At 41.6% G+C, this 24,959-nt stretch overlaps 1 protein-coding gene across 1 annotated transcript in view; it reads right to left on the minus strand.

Annotated features, from left to right (window-relative positions):
* Nucleotides 1-24,959, minus strand: part of scrib (scribble planar cell polarity protein) — a gene marked incomplete in the record, with an annotated part of 73,209 nt that overhangs the window by 10,102 nt on the left and 38,148 nt on the right. The window contains 23 exon segments of the mRNA XM_036217316.1: nt 1,941-1,991; nt 2,273-2,383; nt 2,751-2,873; nt 2,983-3,030; nt 4,408-4,461; nt 4,589-4,660; nt 8,189-8,269; nt 10,889-10,945; nt 11,201-11,257; nt 11,488-11,607; nt 13,040-13,228; nt 13,316-13,609; nt 13,680-13,790; nt 15,147-15,389; nt 18,204-18,284; nt 18,641-18,958; nt 19,028-19,105; nt 19,178-19,267; nt 21,979-22,041; nt 23,806-24,183; nt 24,259-24,423; nt 24,493-24,615; nt 24,694-24,827. Of these exon segments, the coding sequence (XP_036073209.1) occupies nt 1,941-1,991; nt 2,273-2,383; nt 2,751-2,873; nt 2,983-3,030; nt 4,408-4,461; nt 4,589-4,660; nt 8,189-8,269; nt 10,889-10,945; nt 11,201-11,257; nt 11,488-11,607; nt 13,040-13,228; nt 13,316-13,609; nt 13,680-13,790; nt 15,147-15,389; nt 18,204-18,284; nt 18,641-18,958; nt 19,028-19,105; nt 19,178-19,267; nt 21,979-22,041; nt 23,806-24,183; nt 24,259-24,423; nt 24,493-24,615; nt 24,694-24,827 (3,041 nt within the window).

Raw genomic sequence — 24,959 nt, forward strand, 5'->3', positions numbered from 1 at the left:
AAAATGGGTAATTTCCCACGGCACACCAGACCATCTCTCACGGCACACTAGTGTGCCGCGGCACACTGGTTGAAAAACACTGGTCTAGGATACGTAAAGAGAGACGCCATATTGGAAAGGGCAGTAAATAATGAGACGCACCTTAGCAGAGAGTAAAATGACCATAAAATGTTCAATTTTGGCCAATTTTTAAAGAAAAAAACTCAGATATTAATGTTTTTGAAAAAAGTTCAACAGATGGACAAAACATTTCAACCTTCTCTACAAATAAATAGTTTATTTTATAGGAAATGGAATGCATACATGATGCATGGTTGGAATCAGTGCTGTCATGTGATTACTGTTTTGTGCAACAAATTAAGTTGGACCTGCAATTAATTAATCTACTTATTAAATAAATTGTAATCGCAATTATTTTTACCCCAATAAACGCTCATTTGTAAGCATTTTATTTACCGTATTTTCCGGACTATAAGTCGCGGTTTTTTTCATAGATTGAATGTCCCTGCGACTTATACTCCAGTGCGACTTATATACGAATTTTTAATGATGAGATATGGACCGTAAGTCTAGAGTGCCCTCCTATGGTGATCTATGCAATTACTTTATTTACTTTAGTTATTCAGACGTGACACAGAGGACGAAGAATTTAAGGGATTTAGTGATATGGAGTGAGATTGCGTGCAATTAATTACAGTAAAGATACAAAGTTGATGAGTTCTTGAGGCTATAGTTAAATAAAACTGTTATGTTATATAAATGCTACACCTTTTCGTTTTTTTCATGATGCTAATATGTGAATATGTGTTGACACATATTCAGCCTGTTTTCTATTCACTTATGAATGTTATAACTTACCTTCCAGGATGATGTAATATCGTTTTTTTCAACCAGTTTGTAAAATAAATTACTTGAAAAAAATGCGACTTATACTCCAGTGCGACTTATGTATGGTTTTTTCTTCTTCATTGTGCATTTTTTGGCCCCTGCGACTTATACTCCGGTGCGACTTATAGTCCGAAAAATACGGTAAGTTTGTGACATTGATGCACAGTAAAATATCATAATAAAATTCAAAAAAAGTGGCTTCCTTACTTTTTAAAAATTATAAACGACTTCTAACCTTTACTTTGACACCACCGAAAAAAGAAAAACATCAGGTCCAGAGAGCTTAAATTTATGACATAATTTCTGAGCAAAAATTATTCTGCACAAACATCTTATTAATACCATAATCCAAATTCTACAGTTTCCAACAACAGCAAGACCGTAGAAAAGACTTGTGAGTGATTTTATAGTTTAATTCAACCTATTAGGGTAAATTTGATCAGACGGGATTCAGCTCTGAGGTTCTTCTCTCTTTGCTGGTTAGTTTATTTTCCTCCACTTTGTAGTCTGCTAATCGTCTGGTCTGTTCTGAGGTGAAAAACACATACAAATACTACGGCCAGAAAACGTGGAAATAGTGCGACGTCCAAAGCTGCCATTGACTTGGAATAAACGGTGACTATTGAGAGTAAAGTCACTCAGATCTTCCTAGAATGTTCTCCTTTATTAGCCAACAGTAATATTTTACTTCAATTGACATGAACAGAGATAAAAAAAGAAAGATGTTACCTTGGGCTGCAACAAAATGACAGTTATTCAGTCGCCATTTTGTGTGATGTCTATGGAAAATTCACTTTCTTGTGTTTCCAGCTCTGTTTGTTAAATATTAACACAGCAGTAAACAGGCATCTCTCCCTATCCAATATGGCGTCCAACTTATGTAACAAGCTAGCGTAGCGACTCTAGCCTATATAACTCATTTCTTGAAACTTCCTGGTTTCAATCCGGCGCTCTCTCATTCCTGCTCCTCCTCTGGGACGTTATGCGCGTTCATGACGACTAACAGCTTCTAAAAGCTCCACAACCGGACGTTCTGCTCCACTTTTACTCACCTCTGGAGAAGGCTGCTTCGGGTGGAGATTGTTCCTCACGCCGTACGGGTCCTGTGGGCGGAGCAGAACACGGTGTGAGTGAATCAGAGGTACGGACCTTCAGACGAACGTGAGCGTTAGTGCACGAGCCACGCATGGATGGATGAGTGGAGACGACACCGGATGGAGCACGAGAACCAACGGCGAGAGCATTCCACATGTCACAGCGCCGGCCCCCCCTGACAAGACGCTGGCGTGATTAAGGACCGGTATGTGTTTGGGGAGGGGGGCGGGGCCAGACCAACCAGTCAGAAAACAGCATGCTCGGTTGAAGTCCGGGCAGCGCGGCCTACCTGCGGCGGCTCCAGCACTGCCAGCGAGCGCGGCACGGCGGCAAACGCCTTGTATGCCTGCTTGACATTCATTGGAAACTCATCGGGCGAAGTGGGGGAGGGGGCGCGAGGCTGCAGGGGGGGAGGAGTTATGGGAGGAGTCCGGATGTGTGGGATAGGAGGTGAAGACGGACAGACACGGAGGAGGGAATGAGAAAAACCAGCGGGACAGGAAGAGAACAGGTGAGCAGGATGGCTGCTGGTTTCTGCAGGTAACACAGACTGACAGTGGGGGAGGGGGGGACAGGTGTGCTTCTGTGTCTGAACATTCAGATTGTTTGGCTACATTCTGCTCCGCTCAGGAGCTCAGAGGTGGACTCGGATTCCTGCGTGTGCATGTAGAACACCTGAACAGACTGTGTGAGTGTGATCTGACCGCCGGCCCCGCCCTACTCGCCGTGAGGGACGGGCGGCTCTACGTGGAGGTGAGGGGTCTTACAGAGGTCTGGGAGTTGAAGGGGGAGGGGTCATGCTGGAAGGGGTTCTGGCTGTGTCCGTCTGGCGTGGAGGGGGAGGCGCCGGGCCGCACGCGCCCCACCGGCTGGATGGCACCGGGTCGCGTCTGGAATCAGAACCGGAGACTTTAGTTAGTGAGAGTGATGGGAGTGGAGGTGAAGGCGGGTCTGGACTCGAACGGCGGTTCAGGTGTTTTTGGCGCCGAAGAGACTCACTGATGATGGGGGGCTGTCCTTGGCGTTCGGAGAGAAATGAATGTTTGCCTGCAAAGAAAATGTAAATCTGTGACAAACGCTCGGATCTGAACTCTCAGAACTTTGTTCGGAGGATGCTGCTTAAAGGGTAACCAAACAGGGAAGCTGGAGGCTGACTCCACCCACAGCTGAAAGAGGGGTGGAGCTTGGGGGCAGGACTGTTATCACAACTGGAGCTGCAGATCATGATGTGAGAAACTTACATGGTTTGACCAATCACAAAATTCATAATACCTAAATTCAACCTGTAGGGGGCAGCACACAGGCGGTTTTTGACTATATTTTCAAGAATTAAACAAGTTTATTTTAATTTAGCAAAAATTTGGCAAAAAAACAAACAGAGAAACCTTTAAAGCCCCATTTATAGATGTTGATTTAGGGTTTGGTTACCCTATAAAGACTCGGGCGGAGAAACTAGAACTGAATACTGAAAGCAAAGTTTTTACGAATCACTCCAAAGCTGCTGCCAGAGTGCTGTCTAAGGAGAGAAAAAAGTGTTTTACAAGATACACAAATTAGCGAATGATGATGTCATGATGAAGTGGGCGGAGCTTTCTTAAATGACTCCAGTTTAGCCTCTAAGAGTGTATTTAGACTGGAAAAATGATTTGTTTGGCCGAGTCCGCTTAATTTGGTCCAAATTGAGTCCTGTATTAACCAGAGATTTCTGTTCCAGACCAAAGCTTGTAAACAAAACCACATGACTAAAGATCTCTTCACTCATTGGCCTGCTCCACGTTTGTCTGCTAATGACTGGCTACGGTGAGCATTTTGGTTCAGTTATTTTGATCTCAGTGTGGATTAAATTCAGACTGAGGAATCTCAGAGAAAATCAGAGTTCAATGCAAAAGTTATTCTGCATTCATGTGCTGTTGGAAGATTTTTTGTTTATCGGTCATTCATGTGATATCAGAAGAAAACAGAATTTTGTTTCTGCGACTTACAGTATGAGAGATTTACAAAAACTGGAGGTGAAATCCTGCCAGCTTTGATATATTTTAGATAGAAGATTCTGAAGTTGAAAGTCATCAAACGATGGAACATTCCCTTAAGTAGTTTTTGAGATATATATACTTGTAATTTTGGCCCCATTCATTTTCTATGGCAAGAAAGCTGCACAATAAAATTCATACAAAATAAACAATATATCCAAATGCATCCAAAAGTTAGAGCTCACTATTCCCAATAGATATCTACAAATAACAAGTAAAATTATTTTGCCATCTTTGAAATTGCAGACATTTTGAAAAAAGAAAGAGGATAAAAAACAGCAATAGTGATTTTTCCGTAACGGAAGCACATCCACGGCAAAGCGTCGCATGCTTTTCAGCCGCTCAGCCACTTCAACTCCAGGCCAGAGCAGAAGGGGCCGCGGGCCCCACTTACAAAGCGGGTCTCCCTGCCTGCACACAGGGAGCTGCTGGAGGAGTGGTGGCTGGGCTGAGAGCAGGAGGAGAGTCGACAGGTCAGCTACCGGGAAGAGCCGGGGGCGGGACTCGTGGAGAAAAGGATCAAATGGATGGAAGCGAGAGCGAGGGGGGTGAAAAGCGGAGGGGGCGGGGCTCACCGGCTGGAAGCTGGGCGAGTACGGCGCCTCCCTGATGGGGCTGTCAGTTCGGGTGTAATCGGAGGAGGGCGCCTGGAAAAAAGCAAAAACGTGGAATGAAAAGATTGTAAAGAATCAGAAGTTAGTTCCTGTTAGCTTCAACACTCCTGGGGGTGAACATGCTGCAGGACGCGGGGGGGTTAAGGTTTGCCTCCTCCAACCAAACCCCCACTATGAGGCGCCTCAGAACCTCTGTGCTCACAGCAAAACCATGCGACCAGAAAGGTGTCACCGTGGACGCCCTAAACTCTTGTTTTCCTCCTCAGAAGGTCTGATGAACATGCAGCCTCCACACCACACGCAGGCAGAGCTCTTGCCTTGCTGAACAACCAGGGCTGCAGCTGGCCCTGCCGGCCATAGCCCACCGGAGGCCCCGACAGGATCTGCTCTCCGGGAGGAAGAGCCTTTCCTCGCCGATTAGCCACTAAGAAGGGGTTTTCTTTGAAGCACATGGGCTGAGAGTCCACCAAGCATTCCTCCTCCTCCTCCGGGTCCAGACAAACTGTTGAATCAAAAGCTGATGTGGAGCTACCGCTCTCACTGGGAGTGAGCTGGGATCCGTGGAGATAACTGCTGCCGGGCCTCAGGCCACAGCTCGGGGGCTCTAAAGAGGCTCTGCTCTTGGCTTGCAGCGGCGCCTCCATGACAGAAGGAGAGAACTGAGCAGGAGCAGAGGAGAGACGGAGAAGGAGAGGCTGAAACCAGAACCATAAGGAGCTGAAACGGTTAGAAACAGGAGGAAAAGGAGTAAAACGGCTTGGATTGTCCAGGTGTTTCCTTTAAATGACCATAAAGTCATGGTTTGATTTCAGATGAATTTGTGATAATGTACCATATTTTCTGGATTATAAGTCGCACTGGAGTATAAGTCGCAGGAGCAAAAAACGTCCAATCAAGAAGAATAAAACCATAAATAAGTTGTACTTTTATATTTGCCATGACAAAAATTAAAAACAAGAATAGCGATGCTTCGATGCAAATGATAAAAATATCAAAATTTATAAGGAAAACAATCAGATTGTCCTCCATGTTTGTTTTGGACAACACTTCTTCTTCTGGCACTGTCAGAAGAAAAAACAGCGCCCTCTAGTGGTTGTTAGCGGAAACAACTGCTAAAGGGCAACCGGTTGCTAGTGGAAAAATAACGAATACATGAGACAATTTATGTTAAAAAAATAAATAAGTAAAACGCAAATAAGTCGCTCCTGAGTATGAGTCGCACTGGCTAAACCATGATAAAAAACAGCGACTTACACTCTGGAAAATATGGTAACTATGGCAACATCGATGGATTTACACCGTCATGTCTGATGTGGAAAGAAAAAGGGAGTTAAAACACAGACTGTATATGAGAACTGGACTGAGTGACCCCTCCCCCACCAGGTGTTCCAAACAGGAAGTAGATGCTGGCTCCAAGAAGCCAAAATCCCATAGACTTCAATACAGAATAAACAGCTATTATTCAGTTATTCTATTTTCAGAATAACCATTCTTGGTCCCAAACCTTTTTTTTTAACATGTTATTGATAATCTTTTGTTTTTCATTATATTTTTTTATACAGATCAAATTATTCAAATTATAAACCGACCAATCAGATGCCTCAAAAAAACTGATCGAACGTCCAGAACTTTTGACCGACGACTGACAACGTCTGGCTCCAACATATCCATAAAAGGATGATTGAATTGACTTCATTTGGTCGGAAGTAAACCATTTTCTACGAATGACGTCACATTCTCATCCCGGACGAGCCCCCAACTTGATGAGGCAGCTCTCCACTAACCTCAAACTTCCCTTTACAAGGTTCTCATATACAATCTGGGAAATACAGGAAGAAATGAATGAATCAAACAGAGATGAATAAAGTTTAGTAGTAAGACTCACAAACAAAAAATATAAATGAGAAACTCTAGGGCTGGGTATCGCCAATACTTTCCCGAATTGATTTGATTCCGATTTCTTTCAATTCTTTCAATCCACTCGATCTCATTCAATTTTGAGTTTACACAGTTTACTAATTTGTTTAGAAATACATAAATAAGTTTAGAAATTCATATTAACCTGATACAACACGTACTGTAAATTGTATTAATGAAATAATGAGATTTGATTGGATTTGATATCATACAGTTACATCAAACGAAGAAGCTCCAACAATTGTTCTGTTTCTCCTGGAGGGCGTTTCAGTTTGGCCACTAGGTGGCGATCGCGCAATAGCATTACAACTTATTTCAAAGGAAGAAGAAAGAATGAGCAAAAAACGATGTTTTAGACCACAAATAGTTACTTTAAAAATATTTCCTTAAAAGAGTCAACTGTGAGTTTATAAAGATGTTCATTTAGCCAACAATGTATGTTTATGTCGACTGAACGTTAGCATTAGCCGTCTAATGTAAAATTCCATTATACGTTAGCATAAAGCTAGTAGACTTTAGCCTTCAGTTTTTCAACCTAGAAACTCAAAAAGATTAGACTGAAAATGATTGAGTTAGATAACTTTCACCACAAAATCCTTCTACAGACCCCCCCCCTGCGTCTCTGCTTTGAATAACCTTTATCAGCACTCCTTCACAGACACTGCCTTCCACAGAGGTGACTCACATGCAGGAGAAACGCCACTTAGACGAAGCTGAAGGAGCAGCTCTGCTCTGAATACTGATGGTGTGATGAAGGTCAGAGGTTAGAATGCAGACTCTGAGGGACAGCTGGGCTGTTTGACACTTTCCTGCCCCAAACCATCAGCTTTTAAGGCATTCAGTTGAGAGCTCCAGTTCACAGCAAAGCCAAAGTTATAAACCGGGTCTAAACTTTCTGGACAACATCCGATCGTCAGGAGCTTCCATGAGAGCTTTGAACAGAAACACAGCAAACCTGGAGAGATTTCTACTTCTTCAGAGGCAGTTTTCAACATTGCACCATAGCTGGGAGACTATTCTGGTCTGTCAGACACAAGCATGAACAGCTGCACATGACATGAAGTTCTAACCCATGAGTACAAAGAACCAGGAAAGTTTAAAATACTGAAGTAGTGACTAAGAAGACTATCATTTACATCAAGTTTTACACAGAAGAACATAAAAGAGGAAACTCACTGCTTTAGATCCACCTAAACGGCTCCACATGGGACGCTGAGAGCTTCAACTGAAACTCTCCCCCCTCTCAGCCGACGGCCCTCCCACCCGGGGGGCTCCGTCCAACTCAGAGCCAGATGCACGTTTAAAATATCCCGACAGCTGTCTCCGTCCCTTCAACCCTCACAGACGCGCTTCCTTCACTTTTTCAGTTTATATTTCATAAAACCGTTTCCCTTCATTATGTGTTTCTCTTTTCTCTGTTATTTTTCACACTTTAAATTCATCTGATTTTTTTTCTTAATCGAGCTCACGCCGTTCCTCCACTTCACCGCAGCCTCAGATCTATTTTGAGCTCGGGCCTTTTCCAGCTCGGGTCACACAGAACATTCACGGCCCGATAAGAGTCTTTTTTTAAAGCACGACACGAATTCCCTCGTGGACGTGTGGGAGGGAAGCGGGAGTCATGCGTGGAGTCGTCGGGCTTACCCTGTTGACTTTCTGGAGGCTGGTGGTGGGCAGAGCGGCCAGCGTTTTGTAGTCGAGCTTTAAAGGTCCGCCGCCGATGTTCTGTGGGGAAATACAGACGAGAAGTCAGAAAAGGGATAGTTGTTTCAAGAAATAGGTTTTAAAAGAAAGTGGGGGGAAAAACAGGCATTTTTATGATTTAAGACATCAGGAAAGAAGCTGCTGGTTCATTTATGACTAATATGAAATTATTCTTTATTTAAGGTTTAAATCAAGAATTTAATGTGTTTCAGTGTCAACAGTACTGCCTTCTTTTTTATAAACTTCTAGAAACAGTAAAAATTTTAAGCGTATAATTCCTCTTTTTAAAAAAAAATCCTGTCGAGTTTTCCTATTTTCTTCTGAATTTATTCTTAGTAACTATTGAATCTCTTCGGGATAAAGAATCTGTCGAGTTGCAAAAAATGAACCTTTAAACTCAAGAAAATTTAGATAAATCTTTACAGATCTGCTGCCTTAAAAACCCACTCCGACAATAAATGTAGTTTTTTTAGCATTTTTTTCCCTAGTGGAGGAAATTTATTTAAATAAAAAAAAGCTTAAGATTGCATTTATGAGTATTTCTTTAAGGATGGGCGATATATTTGTGCCTATACCAGCCAATATTTGGACAATTTTAGTTTATCGATATCGGCCAGATAATTAAAAAAAAATCCATCAACTGTATATTGTTCTGAATGTTCACAGATACAGCGTATTTTAACGTGATGCTTGTTCCTATTATCTCCTTTGCTGTATGAAAAGGTCAATATGATTGTACAGTAAAATAAAAATCGTGCATTTTTAACAAACACACGAAAAGGAAATCTAAACTTTGTGTTAACGTAGAGATCGGAATATCAGTTGCAGGGGAAATATTAGTTATTGATCCTAAAAAAATGATACTGGCCCATACTGGCCCATCCCTATATGTCAGGGGTGGGCAAACCTTTTGGCCATAAAGGGATCTAAATTTGACCAAAAGGCCGGACCAGAATCAGATGCGTGGTCTATTGAGAAAGAAACAACATGGAATCTGGACAAAAACCTGATTTTCATCCAGATTTCATGTTATTTCTTTCTTGCTGTCATTTGCATTGAAAAGTATTATTTTAAAACAGAACATTTTGGAGTTTTTATGTACAAACTGTGGCTTTTCTTTTCATTTTAGTGCCAATTGCACTGATGGGTTGATGTCCATCAGTGATAACTGCAAGCGTAGAGAAATGTGTTTGAGTGTTGTTGGAAGAAAAACAACAAATCTTCAAAAAACACATGAATGTGAAGTAACTGTACACCTAAGAAATGTCAGGTCAATCTATTTGCAGGTCACCATCAGTTTGGAAGCCCAGATTGAATAGTTTAAATTGTTTTTTTAATGTGTGTTTAACATGTTTTTGTAGCATTTTTCTCATAATAGAAGACATATATAAAATAATGTACAATTAAAACTGTGTTTCTGAGTATTTCTCAATTCAAATCGTGCAGGATCAGAAAACTGGATGCTAGAAAAAGCTGGCATTAATAATGCAACTCTCATTCATTGAGCTGACCTCTGGGTCAACTGGATAGTTCCAATACCTACTGGTAATGTTAGGTTGGGGCTGCAAATTAGTTGGAGAGCATGTAAACAGAGAGCTCTCAGCAACGGGGAGGGAGAGGGGAATTTTTAATAAACTCCAGTCTCTCTAAACCAGGGGTGTCAAACTCAATCGCACGAGGGGCCAAAATCCAAAACACACCTTAGGTCGCTGTGAACATTTATTATACACTCTAAAACTACATTTTTAAAACTTTAAAACCATAACTCCTTAACATATTTATGAACTAGATATATAGCATTGATGCTGCAATAATGCTAGTGTGAATGCTGTCAGCTGAATTTGGCCACTGAAGATGATAGTGCTGATAGCTGAAGATGCTGAAACTGATAGCTAAAAAGACTGAAGCTGATAGCTGAAAACGCTGATGTTGATAGCCAGCTAAAATATTAGCTAAATTTCAAATTAGCTTAAAAAAAAATAGGTTAGCCAAAACAGCTAGCATGTAGCTGAGAAAAATAGCTAACCTTTAATATAGCTTAAAAAAAAAGCTAAAATTAGCCAAAACAGCTAGCGTGTAAATATTAGCCTAACTCCAAAACAGCCTAAAAAAAAATCCTAAATCAACCAAAACAGTTAGGATGTAGCTAAAATATTAGCTAAACTTTGAATTAGCCTTAAAAAAATCTTAGTAAATGCCAAAATAGTCCAAAAACCTAACAGAATGGCAACTTTTAAAACTTTAAAATCATAACTTTTTAAAATAATTATGAATAAAAAAAGCAGGAATATTATTCCAGAATAAATCAACTTAAACCTTAAATAACTTTCAATATTTTACTCTCCATAAAAACATATTTTGTCAAAATTATACAACATAGAAAGATAACATCAGGTCATTAATAACAATAAAATAAAATGATTTGGAGGGCCGATATAATTACCCAGAGGGCCGGATCTTGGCTAAAATTTATATAATCATAATTTTAAAAAAACGGTGTCAAAATAGATTAATATAAGATGGGAGTGGGTTTTTGAACAGTCAAGAACACAAAGACTTGTGACGTTCTATTCTATTAGTGACTAAAACACATCCCAGACTCTAGCTGGATCTGGGCGTCGTCCAGTGGGCGTGTCTCACCTCCGTCTCCTCCTCGAGCAGGCGTGTTGCCTCCTCACGCTCCAAGCGCATTCGCTCCTTCACAATGAGAGGAAGTGCAGCGCGGAAAGGAAGACAGCCAACCACACAGACGACGGAAGAAACAAAGACAGGATTCAGAGCAGAGGATGAGGAGCAGCAGCGGCGAGGAAGACGGATGAGCAAACAACCAGGAGAGAAAGGATAGAACCCGCACACTTTAAACAGAACTCCATCCATTTTACCGTCAAAGCAGAAAAAGCATGCAGAGGAGGAGCTTCATTCACGCTGATGGATGTTTGTGTTTCTACTCACCACTTTCTCCATCTCTTCTCGCTCCCACTGTGACGTCTCTCTCACCATCTCCGATTCCTGCAGGTCAACAACTGTATGAGCCACACAGAAGCGCCAGAGCAGCGTCTGATAAACCCGACATTCCTTCTGAGCGGGCAGCCTCCCAAAACCCAATGTGACCAAAATATAACAATGGCGGAGCGCTGCGGCCCCACCCGTCCCAGAGGGAGCGCACAGCTAAAGCTGAACACTCCACACAAACTTTTCTTTCAACACTTTTAGGTTTAGAAAAACAAAAATGACGTCACCTTCTGTAAGATGTCCATCTCCTCTGGGCTGAGCTCCCGGTCGATGGAGGAGATGCTCTCGATGCTGTTCTTGCGTACGATTCCTGTCGCAAACGGGTTAGCGATGATCCCAGGAGACGCCTGAAACAAACCACAAGTTCTTATGAAACGGAAAACAATACAATTTTTACAAAATAAAAAAATAAATCAACACCAATGAAGACCAAATGAAAACAACAATTTCATAATAACTCGCATTTATCAAAAAGATGTTTTTGTGCTTGGATTTTTGAGGCGTATCAAAATCGATATATTTAGCAAAACGGCAAATAAATTAGTCATGTGACCAACAACCGGATACGGTCACACGGCGCAGCAAAAGTTGAGGGTTTCATGCAGAAGAGTTGGATCAACAGCTCCTCTATAAAATCACCATTTCCCATAATCCCTTCATTCGTAGCCGCTCCCACGTAGCTTTTCGCTTCATGGTCTGAATAAGACGCCGACGTCTCCTTTGATAGATGATGATGAGCGCTAGTGCCGTGACAGAAATCTGAATGTATCTGCTGTAAATCAAAGTTTTGTTCACATTTGTGTTTTTTAATGATTTATCACATAAGTTAGTTTGGGTTTATTCACATAAATAAGATTAAATGGAAATGGTGTAATTGCAAAATTGTGTTTTGTTGGACATTTTTAGAATTTCCATATATTTTGTATGGGAAACAGCAGCTGTAATTTCTTTATTCATATTTCTTTGAAATGTGATACGAAGGTTTGATCAGGGAAAGGCTGCTCTGCAGTTTTCCCCTCATAAATTAGTAAAACTTTTAAATTTTGAAAAACAAAACAATTTTTGCTTGTTAAAGGGCCTATACTGTATAATGAAAAATCTACTTTTTGAGCTTTTAAGTATATCATGATGTTCATTCCTCACTGTAAAGAACCCTAAAGCAGAATTTCGATCTGTTTACACATTTCTGAGTAATCCTCTAAAAACCTGCACTCTGATCACCAGCCCCAAAACAATGGGAGGGGCTTCTCGAGAGCTGATGTCACAAAGTGAGAACAGCCCCTTCCAAGTAGTCTGTTCTGTCAGCAAAATCAGGGAATCAAACTAAACTAAACTTATTAGCTTTTAGGTGTAATATAATGTTCGTTCCTCCCTATGAACAACCCCAAAGCAATATTTTGCTCTGAGCACCAGCCCCTTCCAATCAACGAAAATGAGTCGGTTCTCATGTGCTGATGTCACAAAGTGAGAACAGCCCCTTCCAGGTAGAGTCTGTGCTGCCATGAAGTACCACTCACAAACTAACTCTGGAGATAAATGAAGAAACACTATTAAAAACTTAACCGAAAAGCTGTTTTGTTGTCTATATAAAATCTGGGAAATTACTTGAAAGGACACTTTGTTCCTAAATATTTTGGGTCTTTTAGTAAAAATCTTTTTAAAAACATTTTATAAAACACCGTCCTTTTTATTAATGCTTTCTTGTGTCAAGTCCACAGCCCAGATACTGAAAACATTCTCAGAATCTTAGTTTTTCTTCTGCAGGAGGCCGTGTCTCACCTCCACAGCGGCCACCTTGCGTGGGTCAAAGCCGTCACACACCAGCACCACCAAAGAGTCTCCGACCGCCCGCAGGACCCGCACCGCCTCCGTGTGGGTCATCCCCAGGAGGCTGTGGTTGTTCACCTCCAGAATCCGCATCCCAACCTGCAGCCGTCCATCTCTCGCTGCAGCTCCTGTCGAGCTGACCTGAGGAGTCAGACCACAGCACGTTCACACTTCTCCTCACTCAAGACTCAGATGAACCGGAGCCAACGCCATCGATGGTTGAAGAACCTTGGAAATGAAGATGCCCTCGTCTGTGGGATCGAAGGGGTTTCCGGCGTGCCCCTTGGCTCCGCCCCGGATGCTGATGCCGAGCTTCTCTCCGGGCTGCTTCTGGATGAAGACTTCCTGCATCCCAGGGGGTGACGGGTCCCTCCGCACCAGCATCCGGATCTCCTGCTTGTTGGCCAGCAGGGCGCGCACCGCCTCCTGGTGCGTGGCGTGCCGCAGGTCGGTGGAGTTCACCTCCAGTATGCGGTCACCGACGCGCAGGCCGCTTTCACTTGCCAGACCGTGAGGAATCACCTGAAGACGAGGAGCAGGACCAGTGAGACGCTGTCAAACGAGCCTACAGGACAGATTTTAGTGGCCGTACCTTCGAGATGAAGACTCCAGGCTCGTTTATGCCGAAAGGATGGCTGGCGTGGTCGCTGCCGCCGACGATGCTCAGGCCCAGAGGACCTCCTGACTTCACCAGGGTGACTTCCTGTTGGGATCAGAAGCTTGAGGTGAGAACTTCTCAAATGTTTCAGACTCACACGTAAAACAACCATCTAGTATTTCAGCAACACCGACATGTTTCTCCAGTAGTGCTGCCACAAACGATTATTTCAATAGTCGAATAATCAACAATTATTTTACTATAATACTATTAAATATTATACCAACCGAGTGATGTGCAAACCGGATGTAAAGCGCACATCCTAACCATCATTAGCTTTAAATTAACTAAAACTAATTATATAGCATTACCTGCAATAATGCTAGTGTTTTCTGTAAGCTGAATTTGAAGCTAGTGTTGATAGCTGAAGATATTGACATTGAAAGCTAAAGAAACGCTAAAGCTGATAGCTGAAAATTCTGAAGCTGATAGCTTATAATGCTAAAGCTAAAAGCTAGCTAAAATATTAGTTAAAAGCCAAATTAGCCTAAAAATGAAAACAGCTAACATGTGGCTGAAATATTAGCTAAGCTCCAAAATAGCTTAAAAAAGCCTAAATTAGCAAAAACAGCTAGCATGTAGCTGAAATATTAGCTAGTCTAAAACAGCCTAAAAAACAAAAAATCATAAATTAGCCAAAATAGCTAGCATGTGTCTAAAATATTATCTAAACTTTAAAATAGCCTAAAAAACAAAAAAGCCTAAATTATCCTAAATAGCTAGCACATGGGTAAAATATTAGCTAAACTCTAAAATAGCCTAAAAAACTGAAAAATTATAAATTAGCCAAAATAGCTAGCATGTAGCTGAAATATTATCTAAACTTTAAAATAGCCTAAAAAACAAAAAATCCTTATTTAGCCTAAATAGCTAGCATGTAGCTGAAATATTAGCTAAATTTTAAAATAGCCTGAAAAACAAAAAAAAAACTAAATTAGCCAAAATTGTTAACATGTAGCTGAAATATTAGCTAAACTCTAAAATAGCCTAAAACTGAAAAATTATAAATTAGCCTAAATAACTAGCATGTAGATGAAATATTAGCTAAATTTTAAAATAGCCTGAAAAACAAAAAAAAATACCAAATTAGCCAAAATAGCTAAGATGTAGCTTTAATAAGTGACAAAATAGTCCAAAAAGTTAGCATAATGCCATTATAACTTTCAACTTCACTACACTCCGACTCCATATAATATGAAGTAACGACTAATCGACTATTAAATTAATCTAATCGTGGCAGCCCTACTCCAGACTACAACCTAAAGGATCTTCACCACAACAAGCCTTCATACCATACACCATCTTCTCTGGAGCTGGACAGCATTAAGAACAAGGCATGAGGTCAAACTGAGGATCCTAATCCTGCTCCTAAAAACAGTCCAGCGGTCATCCTGGTCTCACCTCGATGGGGTACTCGTCCTCCAGCCGGCCCAAATGGTTCCCCTGGAAGCCGTCTTCCTCCTGGTCTGGAGAATCCGACGGCTCTGGAGGCGGCGGGGAGTGGGAGCGCGCCCGGTTCTGACCTGGAGAGCCCGCTGGTGCATTCAGGTCTCGCTCCACCAGTAGTGTAATGGTGGGGGAGGTGCCGGTAAGCAGAGCTACTGCCTGGTCATGCCTGGCCTCTGTCATGTCTACACCATTGATCTGGATCGACAGCAGAACCAACCAGGAAGACTATGAACGTCCTCACTCAAGGTTTCAGATTTTGTGAAAGCGACACAGCGAGTACGGTTAGTCGGGGAAACATTGATAGCACCTCCGGGGAGAAAGACAGACGGCTTTTGCAGAAGGCTCATTTGAGAGGAAGGTGCAAGCAAACAGGACTCTATTTTTATATTAAAATTTTCAAAATCCCAAATAAGAAACCAAAACACATTAATGCCAATTGTAAGGCCTGCAGGCACTACTTGCCCCGCCCTTTTTCTGCTGATTTATCTCCATAGCAACCATTTTATTTTTTGGCCAGCTGGGGGTGATGAACAGATCTGTGTAATTTTAGAAGAATTGGCGAAAGTAAATTTTGGGGTTTCCTTAGCAACAGTGTTTTGTTTTTTTTAAATGATGCCCACATTCCTAATATGTTGCGTGTTGTATCATTTCATTTGTTCATGTGTTAAAAATTTCACAATATTCCAGTGACAAATGTGAAAGCAACTGCCACTAGGGAAAACTTGCTATGCTAACAGTTAAAAAAAGTGAATTCACTGTGCAAAGAATTTATTGTTATAATAATATAATTGTTATAATAATAATAATAGTTATAATATAATATAGTATATATAATATATAATATAGGGAAAACTTGCTATGCTAACAGTTAAAAAAAGTGAATTCACTGTGCAAAGAATTTATTGTTATTGGGTAAAAGGGGTAAAAAGAATTGAAAAATCAATCTGGTTTCCAGATCTGCATCCGGCTCCACAGTTTTTCCAGATGATTAGGATTCGGTGAGGATCATCTCCAACCACAGGCTGATAAAAGGCCTTTTGAAACCACATTCATGCACATGAAGCTTTGCACTTCTTTTCAGTGTATTTAGACACGCTCTTTTTTCATGTGGAGCTTCATGCACCATGTGACAGGAAGTCAGCTCTGACCCGACAGTAGCAGCTCTTACCGCGGGGCCGGCACGCTGCTGCGGGTGCGGTTACCAAACGCCGGCCGCATCTGCAGCAGCGAGCTCGGCCCACACCACCCAACACCAAACCCACCACCGAGCGGGCAAAGGGAGACGCTTGATGCATTAGTGGGCATGCAGGAGGAGAGAGAGAAAAGAAGCTCTGCAGGAAACGGCAAAAAAACTCAAATCTGTTTGCTGGAATGAAGAAGAGGCAGAAAATGTGGGGATGAGGTTAGGGCTGCCACGATTATTATTTTTAGCAAATATTTGAGCAACATGCAAATGTTTTCGGCTAATTTGTGATCTACTGAGGTTCTTACAGGCTAATTTAAGGATTAGCTTCTATTTTAGCAACGAGCTAACGTTTTTGACTAATTTAGTTCACTCAGAAATTTTTATTCTATTTTGGAGTTTAGCTAATACTTAGGGAATTTGTTAGCTTTATTTGCTAATTTGACCTCTACTGAGTTTTTTATGCTAATTTGGAGTTCAGCTAAAATTTGAGCAAAATGCTAACGTTTTTGAGCTAATTTAGGGTTTAGCTTCTATTTTAGCAACAGGCTAACATTTTTGACGAATTTAGTTTACTGGGGAATTTTAGGCTATTTTGGAGTTTAGCTAATATTTTGGCAATGTGTTAGCTTTTTTGGCTAGTTTGGCATGTACTTATGTTTTTATGCTAAATTGAGGAATAGCTAATATTGTAGCAACTTCTAACATTTCTGGCTAATTTTTTATCTACTGGGGTTTTTATAAGCCAATTTAAAGTTTAGCTTCTATTTTAGCAACAGGCTAACATTTTTGACTAATTTAGTTTACTGAGGAATTTTAGGCTATTTTGGAGTTTAGCTAATATTTTGGCAAAATGTTAGCTTTTTCAGCTAGTTTGGCTTGTACTTATGTTTTTATGCTAATTTGGAGTTTAGCTAATATTTAAGCAACATGCTAACATTTCTGGCTAATTTGTTCTCTACTGGGGTTTTTATAGGCCAATTTAGAGATTAGCTTCAACTTTAGCAACAGGCTAACATTTTTGACAAATTTAGTTTACAGAGGAATGTTAGGCTATTTTGGAGTTTAGCTAGTATTTAAGCAATGAGTTTGCTTTTTTGTGGCTAATTTGGCATCTACTGAGGTTTTTTGGGATAATTTGGAGTTTAGCTCATATTTAAGGAACACACTAAATATTTTTGCAAAATTGTAACATGTATTAGGGATTGTAAGCAATTTTAGAACAAAATTTTAAGAAATTTTGGTGAACTTTAGTGCTCTTTCAGTCTTCCCAAATGTAATTTTTTGCAAATAGCTTTTGTATTTTCAGTAAGTCCTTGCAGCAATTAAAGTCAATTGCATCACAATTTTCTAGTAAAAAGCTTTAGAATCTTCAGCGACTACTTTCAGCTTAAAAGCATCCACACTAGAATTATCACAGGTAATGTAACTTTTTTAGTTTAATCTTGTTTTAATACCAGAAACTAATGAAGGACAGAGACTGGACGAATCATTAAAAGTTGAATAAACTATCATCTTCATTGTCTTTATTTTTTGTCAGTTTAAAGCTAATGATGGTTAAGATGTTTGCTTTACATCCACTTTGCACATGACTCAATTAAAATAATCGTTTGTGGCAGCCCTAGATGAGATTATAGAGGGAGGGGGCCGAAAAAGACAGAAAATCCAGGGACAGAAAACCAGAAACTCTCAAAAGAAAGAGTTAGAATTCTTACAAAATAAAAGGACGATGACAGTTTTCTTGTTAGTAAAAATGTGCAATTGAGTTTTGTCAGACAAGGAGAAAACTTTATTGACAACTTGCAACAGAACGTGAATTTACTCACAGAGATCACTCTGTCGCCCACTCGCAGTGTGCTGTCTCTGTGTGCCGCTCCACCTTCAGCTATTCTGGAGATGTAGATTCCCTACAACCAAGAGGGAAGTTAAAGGCCTTCTCTTCACAGAACCAAAACGAGAACCATCTTTTGATGCATCCTGCTGCAGCATCAATAATCTACTCCTCACACTTTCATTTATAAATGATGCACGCGGTCTACCAGAACCTGCATGAACGTTCTGATGGCAGCAGGCAGACTTGCCTGAATCCAGAGTTTAGGAGTCCTTCGCTCTGTGCTCTCGAGCTGCACATGATGCAGAGCGCTCCACCCTGACCATTTACAGGAACCCTCTCAGGTTTCAAGGCTGGCTATTCATATCTCTGTCGCCGTGGTAATGGCGGTAAACGGTGGAAACTTTACCTCGACTCTTAAACGCGCCTCACCGTGTCTCCCGTGCGGTACGGCGTGGAGCCTTTCCCCCCGGCGATGCTGAACCCCAGACCCTTGTCGTTGCGGATCAGGCAGGTGGAGAAGCGCTGCCGCGGCCCGGGGGGGCTGGCGTCCGCGCCGAAGCCCAGCCCGCTGCTCCGTCTCTCCCGTGGGAAGTAGTCGTCCTCGGGCCTCAGCGGCGTGGTGGTGATGGCGTTCTCCGGTTCCACCATGCGCTCCCGCAGCACTGTCATGGAGACGGCGGCGCCGGAGCTGCGCAGGGCCTCCACCGCAGTGTGGTGCTCCGCTTCATGCAGGTCGACACCGTTTACCTGACAGACGGACGGCGATCAGCCCTCAAACGTTTAACCAAAAACCCCCCAAACATCTCGGATCTTCACCTCCAGGAGTTTGTCTCCCACTTTCACCCCCGCCCTCGCCGCAGGACCCTCCTCAGACACTCTGGAGATGAAGATTCCCTGAAAATCCAAACGAGACGAATGAGTCCGAAGCTCCAGGAGCGTTAACCGTGCAGCCGGAACTCGTCTGACCTCGTCATCTCCTTTGTACGGCGTAGATCCTTTCCCCCCGGCGATGCTGATGCCGAGGCCGCCCGTTTGTCGCACGATGGTCAGAGTGTGCTGCAGGTCGGGTCAAAAAAACTGACAGTCAACCCCAAGAAAAACCCCGCAGAGCTAAACCTGTCGGATCGGGCGGTGGGACGACTCGTTTGAACTCAGAAGAAGTAACTAAAGTGCGGTTTGTGTTTTGTGGTAAACACACACACAAAATGAAACACACCAGGTGTGTAGTCTGTGCGCTTGCAAAGCCACGAAGGAACAGGAGAAGGAGACGAACCAGGAAAAGGAAGAGTCCAGAAACAAACATGAGGGAGGATGCTGCCGACAGCATGCAGAGTCCAGCATCCGACATGTCGCAAATTCAAAAATATATAAACGTATCAAAAACCGTTTGGAGAAAATCATGCAAAAAATGTATTTCTAAAGGTATGCACTTTTAGAATTTGCAGGCGAAACAAGATTTTTTGATGTGGTTTTGACTTAAGTGAGCTGCGAAATCACAAACAGTCGCATAAAGCAGCACAGACAGAACGATGACGAGCAGGAAAGAGGAAGGTGCAATGTGCCAGAACCTGATGCTGGGAAATGGAGGAGTGGTTTTGATGAGAGGAGAAAAAGCAAGAAACAGCTCCATCACTAGCTGTTTTTGCATTATATGAAATTGGGAAAATTATAAATAATTTTTAAATTATTATAAATTTGTTTCATGGAAACACCACAATTAAAAAAAAAACTTGGATTTATAAAAAAAAAACGTTTTTGTGCCTTGAGGAGGCGGCTTTTGAGAATATCAAAATACACATTTCACAAAAGTGCAATAGAAAAACTTTTTACAAATTAAATGCATTTCTTGGTAAGAATGGCGGTACAGCGGGCGCCACAAGAAGTCCCAAAGCTCATCACAAGTTGAGCGTGTCATACAGAATCGATGGATCCACGGCTCCTCTGGAAATCACCAACCACAATTTCCCAAAATCTCATCATTGGCACTCGCCAGTGCCGTGATGTCATCCAAATGCTCCCTTGTTGTTAGTAGACTTAAAAGGAGGCTCAGTTTTCAGCTATTTCAATGTTTTAATGCTAATGTAACTTGGCGTTAATTTGTGACTTTTTTCTTTTAAATGTATTACTTTTTTCATTAATTTGTGACTTTTTTGTAAATTTATGACTTTTTTCTTAATAATTTGTCTTTTTTGTAAATTTATGACTTTTTTTTTCTCATCAATTTGTGACTTTATTTTGTAAATGTATGGCTCCTTATTCCTATAAATGTATGATTTTTTCTTGTTAATTTGCGACTTTTTTTGCTTAAATTTATTTATTTTTTCTCATTAATTTGTGATTTTATTTTGTAAATCTATGGATCCTTATTCTTGTAAATTTATGATTTTTTTCTCGTTAATTTGTGACTTTTTTGTAAAATTGTGACTTTTTCTTGTTAATTTGTGACTTTTTTTTTGCTTAAATTTATATATTTTTTCTTGTTCATTTGTGACTTTATTTTGTAAATCTATGGCTCCTTATTTTTGTAAATATGTGACTTTTTCACATTAATTTATGACCTTTTTTTAGTTAATTTGCAACTTTCATGTAAATTTTTTTCTCCTTACTCTTGTAAATTTTTGAATTTTTTTCATTAATTTGTTACTTTTTTCTTGTAAATTTATGGTTCCTTGATCTAGTAAATTTGTGACTTTTTCCTCATTAATTTGCTACTTTTTTGTAAATTTATGACTTTTACTTGTTAGTTTGTGACATTTTTTAGTCTAAAATTTATCATTTTTTTCTCGTTAATTTGCGACTTAATTTTGTAAATCTTTGGCTCCTTTTTTTTGTAATAATGTGACTTTTTCACGTTAACTTGTGACCTTTTTCTCAAAAATGTACGACTTTTTTTATAGTCAACTTTTCTTGTAAATTTATGAATTTTTCTCCTTAATTTATTTTTTCTTATTCTTGTAAATGTATTACTTTTATCTTGTAAATGTATTACTTTTTTCCGTAAATTTATAACTTTAAAACATGGAAATAAATGGTAATAAATTTAGCTTTTAGTTTTTTAAAGTCATAAATATGCGGCTTTTTATTCTTTTACTTTTTTCTGGAAATTTAGGAGACTTAAAGTTTTAATAAAATAAAAAAAAAAAGTTAGTCTTGTTTGTAAACTGGCCCTAATGCTCCGTCGTAATGCTACAACACACCGTAGTTTTTCACTCCAACAGGAGCTTCTAGATTTTAATTAAAAAATATCTTTATTTGGTTGATTTAAAAAAGGGTTTTCTTAAGTTTTGTTTTTAGATGTGTAGAGGTTATAAAACACAACATGTATAAACAGACGTCTTATTTTCCTTTAAAACTGTTCATGTTTTTTTTTACTTTTTAAAATAAAAATATATAAAAAATATCTCATATAAACTAGATTTAGATAAAAAAAATGTGCTAGTTGTCATTTTTTGTAATCAAAAATCCTTTAAAATGATTGGAAATAATTTTTGTGGAAGTAATTTAGAGCACAACTCAAATAAAAAGCAAATAAATTCTAACAAAATTAAACTAATTTGCATTAAAAAAATTAAATGAATTCAAGAATAAATATAAGGAAGTTAAATGAAGTGTTTAAAGGTTCTGCCACAGAGACCTGAATGTAATGCATAGTCAGGGGGGAGTTTGGATTCTCAGTGATTTGCGTTCGATTGCTGTGCAGACAGAGGTGGTCGACAGGGTGAGTGAGGTTCTAGCAGACAGATCGGATGGGAAAAGAAGGTACAGACCTCTTCCTCCTCAATTCGAGCAGGTTCAATCAGCAGATTATTGACTTGATCAAATGACACCCCCTGTTAGGACAGGAACCAGCGAGAAGCATGCAGATTAGTCAGGCCACAGTTCAAACACGCTCGCACACACAGGACAGAAAATCTACAACAACTGCACACACATACTTCTGATGACCCCCCCCCCATAAAGCAGAGGAGACTTCAACTGCCCCCCCCCCACAACCCAGCCACCAAAAGCTAACACAGGAAGAGACGGAAAAACAAACACACTCAACGAAACACGTAAAATCCTGACCGAATCCTCATCACGGAACTGAACAAACTAAGAAACTTCGGAGTGAGTCCACACGCTTGAACACAAGGGGGCGCTAGAATAATAGAGGATTTCTGGGACCTTTTGGGGACAAACATCTGTCTTGTGAATTCCAGCTCTGCCTGTAGATGTTCTGACCGGTCGGGGTTCAACCCATTGACTGTATAGGAGAACTGGACTGAGTGAGTAGAACTGGACTGACTTTAAAACAGGAAGTAGGTCTGAGATAATCCCATAGATTTCTATTGAGAAATAAAGAGCAACTTTTTTTTTTAGATATTCTTTTTGTAGAGCAAGTTATTCAAGTTTTATAGCTAAATACTGGATTCTGATTGGTTGCCGTGACAACCTTTCTAACTGAGCGCCCTCAAACTTCAATCTTCAACCATCAGTACCGGTGTACCACAGGGCTATGTACTGGGTCCCCTCCTATTCACTCTCTACACATGTGGCTGCACTGCGACCCTTCTCCCCAACACCATCATAACGTTTGCAGATGACACCACTTTGGTCGGGATCATCTCAGGGGAATCGGACCACAGAGATGAGGTCGACAGACTGGCGGCGTGGAGTTCATGGATCTTAAAGTCCAAGGAGAAGATCCTGGACTTTAGGAGTTCTCTCTACATCAATGGGGCCTTTGTGGAAAGAATGCAACCCACTGGACCAAATCCTTAACTTGGTACTCGAAAAACGACAAGTTTGGGACCAAAAATGTTAAAAAGTGACGTGGAGGGGTCGGAGCTCCGGAGCCGTTACTATGGCAACACCTTGAGCCGCACATCAAATAGTCTTCCTCTTGTAAAAATAAAATTAAAATGTAATAATTAAAGTACTACTAATTAGTCAAAGATGCTTGATTTTTTACATCATATCAGGATATGATGTCACTTCCTCGTGGGTTTTTTTCTGGGTGTTTGGCGCTGCCTGATCTAAGTGGCTGCTGTCCACAAACTTGTCTTTGGATGTGTGGCTCTAAAGTTTGACTTGTCTTTGCAGAAAACAGTTCACATATCTCTAAGTGTCTGTTAAACTCTGATAATGCGTACTTCATCAGGCATCATCCTTTACATAAACTGACCAATCAGATGCCTCAGTAAAAGTAGACGGTGCCTTCGGACTATAATTGATTCCCAGCCCTTTACAAACGGCTTCAGCGGAGCACACAAACACTAGAAGACTCGTTGTGATGATCTTTGGGTTAAAAGAAAACATAGTGATCAATAAAACCCACAAAGTCTCCCCCAAACATTGGAAAGAAGATCAGCAGGAAGCCATCAGCTGCTCGTTCGCTCACACAGACACAGTTATGAAGCTGAGCGTGAACACATCATTACTGATCTGAATTAGCAGGTGGATGGCAAAGATGACAGGTTTAGTGCTGAATTTTCAAGAGCCACCGCTGGGGTGTGACGGTGTGTGCAGGATGGTAGTGGGGGGGTCAGAGCTTTACTTCTGTGGGTGTGTAGAAGTGTTTAAAACGTCTTTTCTGACGTTCCGCCGTCTTTTACCTTCACTTGACTGGAGTTGATGTGATGCCGGCTGTCCTCCACGTCCTCCACTCTGCGCTGAGGAGTGCTGAAGCTTTCCTCCTCCTCCTCCTCGTCATCCTCGTCCTCTTCGTCCTCCCGAGCCGGCGGCGGCGGGGCGTTGAGGCCGTCGGGGCTGAAGCCCTGCAGCAGCGCCGCCACAGCCTCGGGTTTGGGCAGCTTGGTGATTTTGAAGTGCTTCTTGTAGTGCGGCGTGTCCTTCCGGATGAGCCGCTGCTTCTCTGCGGCGTAAACCGGCCGCTCGTCTTCCTCGTCGCTCCTCTCGCCGTTCTCTCCTTCGTCGTCGTCCTCCTCCTCCCCACCCCGGATGATGGGCTCCTCTGCAAAGTGCACGGTCGGCTGCAGGAGGAAGCGGATCTGGTTTGAGCGCATGTTTTAGCCACTTGATGGAGGAGACGAGCCGCCACGGTTTACCTCGATGTACTCCACCTCCATCTCATCCAGCTCCTCCTCCTCCTGAGCGTGTCCGTCCACCAGATCCTCCCTCTGCGGCGCGGCGTGCCGGTCCTCGTGGGAGGTGGCCGACAGCGTGCTGTGGGAGTCGTGGCTCTGATTGGAAAGGTCACTGAGGCGTTTCTCCTGGAGAGGATCCGCCGCGTCACACGAGATCACATCACAGTCCCGATCTGGAAACCTCGTCTTCCGTACCTGAGGGTCGAGCGATTCCTCTTCATCGGTTCTAGGCGTGTAGGCGTCGTTCCTCCGGTCCTCCATGCCCTTCTTCATCACCTTCAGCTCGCTCGGGTGCGGCGTCGCTCTGCGCTGGAGGCCCTGGAGGATCAAATCAGACGGGATTACGCCGCATCTGCAGGTGTGATTGTGTGTGTCAATAACAAGAGATCTGCTGACTCGGCGCTCCGCTGCAGCCTCCTCGTCCTCCTCCTCTTCCTCTGCCTTGGTCTCCTCCTGGAACTGAATGACGGACACTCGGTTCAGGTTGCTGTCTGTCCAGCTGTCGTCCACGCTGTTCTGCAGCAGGTTTTCTGAAGGAGTAGGCACAAACATTTGTCAAAATTTTTCAGTAAAAACGACTTCAAATCACGACAAAGAGGCTGCATAACGTCTGTGTGCTCAAGTGAAAATGTAAGCAACAAAATACTGTCTGAAGTCCCACT

The sequence above is a fragment of the Oryzias melastigma genome, linkage group LG20, assembly GCF_002922805.2.
Source record: "Oryzias melastigma strain HK-1 linkage group LG20, ASM292280v2, whole genome shotgun sequence".
NCBI classification, from domain to species: domain Eukaryota; kingdom Metazoa; phylum Chordata; class Actinopteri; order Beloniformes; family Adrianichthyidae; genus Oryzias; species Oryzias melastigma.